The sequence below is a fragment of the Arachis ipaensis genome, chromosome B03 (assembly GCF_000816755.2).
Source record: "Arachis ipaensis cultivar K30076 chromosome B03, Araip1.1, whole genome shotgun sequence".
NCBI classification, from domain to species: domain Eukaryota; kingdom Viridiplantae; phylum Streptophyta; class Magnoliopsida; order Fabales; family Fabaceae; genus Arachis; species Arachis ipaensis.
The window spans coordinates 126,495,637-126,502,071 of NC_029787.2; the positions used below are offsets into that span (position 1 = coordinate 126,495,637).

Below are 6,435 nucleotides of genomic sequence, written 5' to 3' on the forward strand. Positions count from 1 at the left end.
ATCTGCACTCTATACAACTTGGCAATCTTGTTGTTACAATATACAATCATTAAGACATATACTATGTGTTGTTCGGCTTGTTGAAAGCCACAATCATAGTTTGGAGAAAAGTTTTTTTACTTCTATGCCCAAACAATTTGGTTTGGGATTCAAATACACTTTTTTTTTTGGTTTTAGTCTATGAATAGCTTTTTAAGGAAATGAGATATGGCATTGAATTTGTTTGCTCATTCTGTTTGTAAAACTTATGAAGAGTTTTAACTTTTAATACAAATGTATTAGTGTTTCTATACAACAACAACAACAACAACAACAACAAAGCTTTATCCCACTATGTGGGGTCGGCTACATGGATCATGACATGGTATTAGTGTTACTGTATTTGAATAAAATTGTGCTGAGGCATTGTATGCTAATGAAGCAAAGAAACTGACACAGAAACATATCCAGTTGATCAGAAAATGCTTCCTTGCAACCTAATATTATATTTTTAGCATTCAATACCAAAAATTTCCCTAATTATGCATGGGCACCCCCATTGACTTAGATTACTGATCTGATTCTATTTTCCTGTTTGGAAGGATCCAGGTTCTTTTACAGGTGAATGTGGGTGTTAATTTTCTTAGAGACCCTTGTATAGAAATCCTTCAATATGAAAAGTACCAGGATAATGTATTGTCTCCACAGAACCAGGGCAGTTCAGTTAACATGAGTCAGGATCAGTGTGGTGAACTATTGATGTGGTTACTTCCATTAGATAACACTCTCTCCTCCCCTTCTCGACCATTATCTCCTACTAAGTTACCTTCAAGTACAGGAACTGGAAGCGCTTCTCACAGACACCATTATTCTGCTTCCGCTGGGTCTCAGTCATTCTTTGCCCATTTCAGAAGTTACTCCATGTCATCATTACCCCAAAATACTAGTATTCCACCTGTTGCTCCTGTTAAGGCAGCTAGTTCTAAGCCAGCCTTTGACATGGAGGATTGGGATCAGATCTCATTTCAGAAGTTAAGGAGAAAAAATGATGTTGAAGAACTTTTATCTTTTCGAGGAGTCTCATTAGAGCGAGAAAGATTTTCTGTTTGCTGTGGATTAGAAGGTATTTATACGCCCGGAAGAAGGTGGAGAAGGAAACTTGAAATAATACAACCTGTGGAGATTCATTCTTTTGCTGCCGACTGCAATACAGATGATCTTTTGTGCGTTCAGATAAAGGTTCGAACTGTCGTGTCAATGGACCAAATTTTTTGGAATCTCTCTCTCTCTCTCTCTCTCTCTCTCTCTCTCTCTCTCTCTAATGAACGTTGCCATACTTTGTAGTACTGCAAATTGAGTTTGGTTTTTCTATTTTTTGGTATTAATTTTAAGTTCTTCTGCAGAATGTTGCTCCAGCTGATGCTCCAGATATTGTGATATTTATAGATGCCATAACAATTGTTTTTGATGAGGCTACCAAAAGTGGACTACCATCATCATTACCAATTTCATGTATTGAAGCTGGACATGATCATTCTTTACCAAATTTAGCCCTCAGGTTGTTGTTCATATTGCATGTCTTGATGTTTCTATTGGTGGTAATCTGATCTCACACTGCATATTGCTGTTTGAATATGCTTGTGCTCGAGAATCACTACCCTGGTAAAGAGTGGGAATTGATTAATTGTGATGGCGTGCAAACTATATTATATCTTTGGATTCAACATTAGTCAAGGAAGCAAAATCATTGACATGCAAGGCCCTAAACTTTGTACCAGAAAGGGATGAAATTTTCTTTAGTTCCATATAATAATACTGCTTAAATAATCACTAGCACACCCCACCACCACCTCCACCATAATAAAAATTCTCATCAGTTAATTTCTGTCACTGTCTATTAGCTGATAATGCCATGGGACTATGCATGCCTTATTATTACATGGTAATAATGAAGGGAAGAGAGTAAACATGGTTGGTGACTTTCAGAGTTTGGTTGATGTAGGTAGCTCTAATCTTCAATAATTCTTATTAGGAATCTTTAATTACAGGAGAGGGGAAGAGCATTCTTTTATTCTTAAACCTGCAACTTGGAAGAATCTTAAGATGCAGGATGAAACAAATTCTCAATTGTCAAAGTCACATTCTGGAAACTCGGCATCATCATTAAATTCTTCACCTCAGAGTCTTGACCGAAGGAAGGCTGCTTTGAATGATGATCAATATGCAATTGTGGTATCATGTCGATGTAATTATACAGGTACATCTTTTACCTACGGTTTGTTGTCATGTTTTTTAATGAATAGTAAGATGTTAAGCAGTTGTTTTTGTTATGGTTTTGTGCTTAATACAGCTTCACAATTATTCTTCAAGCAACCAACCAGTTGGCGACCACGTACATCAAGGGATATACTGATCTCTGTTGCATCTGAGATGTCAGGAGAGTCTCCTGGACCTTATGCAAGAAATTCCCCACTTCCTGTGCAGGTCAACATATGTTTTTAACTATAGATTGTCTTAATTTGGGGCTGTACATTGGAGCCTATATTTATTTTGCTTTTATATTTTCCTAGTGATGCTACAATTGAATTTACCTAATTGCCTTTTATCATCAGGTCTTGACTCTTCAAGCTTCAAATTTTACATCTGAAGATTTAACTTTGACGGTGCTTGCTCCAGCCTCATTTACTTCACCACCTTCAGTGGTCTCACTGAATTCACCCACTAGTTCAATGAGTCCATTTGTTGGTTTTACTGAGTTTCTGGGAAGGGTGAATGTTGAAAGGCATACTAGTGTTACCCAAGGACAGAGCTTCAGTCCTCTTGTAAAAGAAAATGAGAAACAAAGCAATCATGGTGCACCTCAGTCATCTTCAATGAATGATGTCATTCCTAGTTCTGGTCTGAGTTGTACACATTTATGGCTGCAGAGTAGAGTTCCACTTGGGTAATAAACCAGGCCTCTTTGTTAATTCTGTGAACTCCTTAAAATTAAAGCTGATTTATTTTACAATGTGTTTGGCTGCATCAGTTGTGTACCGTCTCAATCCACAGCAACTATTAAGCTTGAGCTACTTCCATTGACTGATGGCATAATCACGCTTGACTCATTGCAAATTAATGTCAAAGAAAAAGGTATGGATAACCAAACTTTTGGATGGTGCTTTTTCTCTCTTAACTGCATGCTTTGTGCTCTACCTAAAGAAATATTAGGTCAATACTTGTTTATGAGACAATGGAACAATGAATCGGTGCCTAAAATTCTGTTTTCTTCTCTGCTTGACGTATGGTTATTTTGAAGAATCACACACGGTTATGGGTGTAGCAAAAAGAGTTGGAATTTTACAGACAGCAGTTTTTAGTCGAGATGTTACAGCCTTGTTTTGCCTTCACCTAGCTTTGGCAAACCTTCCCCCCCATGTGCTCATTTGGTGTCATTTTATTCTAGGTCATTTATGTACCAATTGATCACTGTTTCTATTTGTCTGAGAATCATAAGCACTTTTACTACCGGGTATGGTTTGTTTTGTGCATTCGGCGTCATTCCTGAGTGGGATAAAGTTTTAAAGCGATGCAAATAGTGGCAATCATGATTCTGCTTATGCATCTATGATATTGCTCAAGTTCTTATAGGCTCACATTGTAATCTCCACAGGTGTTGCCTATATCCCTGAGCACTCACTGAAGATAAATGCAACTTCCAGCATTTCCAAGGGCATTATTTAAGAGAGGCTTACGGTTGGTTGAATATCATTGTACAATTTATTGAGTACCTTTGCAGTAAATAGAGATGGTTGCTTACCCGGATTTCAGAATTGCTCTGCCCACACACAGTCGTGGCACCAAGGTATCGTTGGATAGGGTAGCAGTGTGGTTATTGGCATGTCCATTTGTTTCAGAAATAGAGCTTCACTTTTTATTGTATTTTAAAACCACGAGCTTAACATAGATTATTGTTACATACCCCTTTACGGGGAAGAATGTAATCTTTATAGATAAATCTATTTTTTTGTGAAGATGTACGTATTTGGTCTTTTGAGAGTTGAAAGCAATGAGCAGTGAGTGTGTTTCAATTGGTCTTCAGTGAGAGCCTTGTACCCATGAATTGCTTCCTACTCTTTTTAGCCATTTAATGTACATTATTGACGTGATTACATTTGCATCCGAGTTTTTCAAAGTCGCAGATAAGGGGAATGGGTTATGTGAAAAGTGTGGCTCTAGTCTCAGATATTTATGAAACACCCAAAATTAATTTCTTAATGGCCCTTTTTCTTTTGCTTTCTTACCCCAAACCATACCCTTAGAATTGGTTAAATTGAAGTTATGAGTTTGTACTTTCAATTCTAATGACTTTGGTTGGAAGCTGGCAGTCTGGCACCGAGGGAAAATAAATCAGATATCCTTATTTAATATTTACTCCTGATCCCCGCCCGCATATATCATTTCGTCTGATCAGGCATTTAAGAAATAAAATTTCCAAATATACCAAGAATTAAATAGTCAAAGATGGGCTGCAGTGTGGGTTCAACTCATCTACGTAGGGGTGTTCATGGATCGGATCCAATCCGCATATCTGCGGTATTTATCTGAATCCGATCCGAAAATTGCGGATATGGATCCGATCCGCAAGGCTTTCGGATCGGATCGGATCCACACACTAATCGGATCGGATTGCGGATTTTGTGTTGATATCCGCGTATCCGCAAAAATAAAGAAATAAATAAGTAAAATATTCTTTTTATGTTTTATTTTAACTAATAATTATCATATATGTTAAATTATTTTAATTTATTATTCAAAAAAAGTATGTTTAATATTATTTTAAGAGTCATCAAACTACTGCTCCCTAACTGAATGATTAATTTATTTATAAGTAGTGAGATCTGAGAAATGAGGGAAGTGAATGGTTATGGCGCAAGTGCTTGTCCTTAAAGTCAAGGGCAATCCCTTGTATCCGCAAGTAGTCTATTAATCAAACTTTGTTGTCAGCTGTCACATGTGTTCCCTTTTTACTCGTTCCTCCCGTCATATGTATGCATGCCAGTTACTACCTACGACCTTAGCTTTTAGGTGTTAAAATATGATTGAAGAAAAAAAAGGTTATGAATTAGGGGTGTTTATAGTTAGCATACATGTTTATTTGAATTCGATAAAAAAATTGTGAACATTTTGTTAAAATATGATTGAAGAAAAAAAAAAGGTTATGAAGTAGGGGTGTTTATAGTTGGCATACATGTTTATTTGAATTCGATAAAAAAATTGTGAACATTTTATAAAATATAAGTTATTTTAAAGTGCTACATCTTTTCATAAAATTGTGACTTATTTAAAAGTTATCTCTGTCAAAAGGTTGTAACTATTTGAAAAATTATATCTATTAAAAGGTTGTAACTATTTGAAAAGTTGTATCTATTGAGTACGTAGCTGCATGTTGTATGTACTTCGTACCTATAAATTTTTCTCATTTCATTATTACTGAACAATTCATCTCAACACTTCCTTTAAGCGCAAAAGAAAGAATTTTTCTCATTTCATTATTGCTGAACAATCCATCTCAACACTTTCTTTAAGCGCAAAAGAAAGAATAGAGAATATTATTCTGTAAATTATCATTTAGTGTAAGGCTTGACTGTGTGAGTGCATAAACAAGTCAAGTGTTCTTCATTGTATCCTAAAGAAAATTCGCCAGTAACCCATTTTGCATACCATTGTACATTGGTGGGGGCGAATTAAACCTAAAGGAAAGTGTGTAACACACGACATGAAGAATTGCACTATTTAATTCACTACCCTTCTCTCATAACTCACAATTTTTAGGCTTAATTATTCCCTAATAAAACAAAAATGGCCACTGCATCAATTAAGGAGATAACGTCGAATTTTATCATGTTAAAAAGATTTTATGGTGGAATTTTTATACGATGGTAAAAAAAGATGCACTTCCTTCTCACAACACTAAAAGTGGCATATATTCTTACCATACCAACACCACCAGAAGTTGAAGGGGAGGCCATTGCAGAAACACGAGCCAGGCAAAAATGGGACAACGATGACTATATATGCACCGAGCACATACTCAATGGCATGGCTGATGCACTGTTTGATGTCTACTAAAATGTTGGGAGCGCAAAAGAACTATGGGACAAATTAGAGGCAAAATATATGGCCGAGGACGCAACAAGTAAGAAATTTCTTGTCACTCACTTTACTAATTATAAGATGGTTGATGGTAGATCTGTCATGAAACAACTGCATAAAATTGAGCGTATTTTAAATAATTTTAAGCAACATAACATGCACATGGATGATACCATCATTTTATCTTCAATTATTGACAAACTCCCTCCATCATGGAAAGAATTCAAAAGAACTATGAAACCATAGAAAAGATGATGTTTCTCTTGAGCAATTAAGTAATTACCTTCGTCTTGAAGAAGAGTATCGTAAACAAGACGATAC

At 36.1% G+C, this 6,435-nt stretch overlaps 1 protein-coding gene across 2 annotated transcripts in view; it reads left to right on the top strand.

Moving 5' to 3' along the window:
* Nucleotides 1-4,138, top strand: part of LOC107631908 — a 6,610-nt gene extending 2,472 nt beyond the window's left edge. The window contains exons 5-11 of one of the 2 annotated variants that reach the window (XM_016335496.2): nucleotides 589-1,218; nucleotides 1,383-1,537; nucleotides 2,028-2,236; nucleotides 2,330-2,463; nucleotides 2,592-2,923; nucleotides 3,008-3,111; nucleotides 3,632-4,138. In XM_016335496.2, coding sequence (XP_016190982.1) covers nucleotides 589-1,218; nucleotides 1,383-1,537; nucleotides 2,028-2,236; nucleotides 2,330-2,463; nucleotides 2,592-2,923; nucleotides 3,008-3,111; nucleotides 3,632-3,702 — 1,635 coding nt within the window. In that variant the 3' untranslated portion in view covers nucleotides 3,703-4,138. The other variant, XM_021119702.1, reaches the window with a different exon arrangement.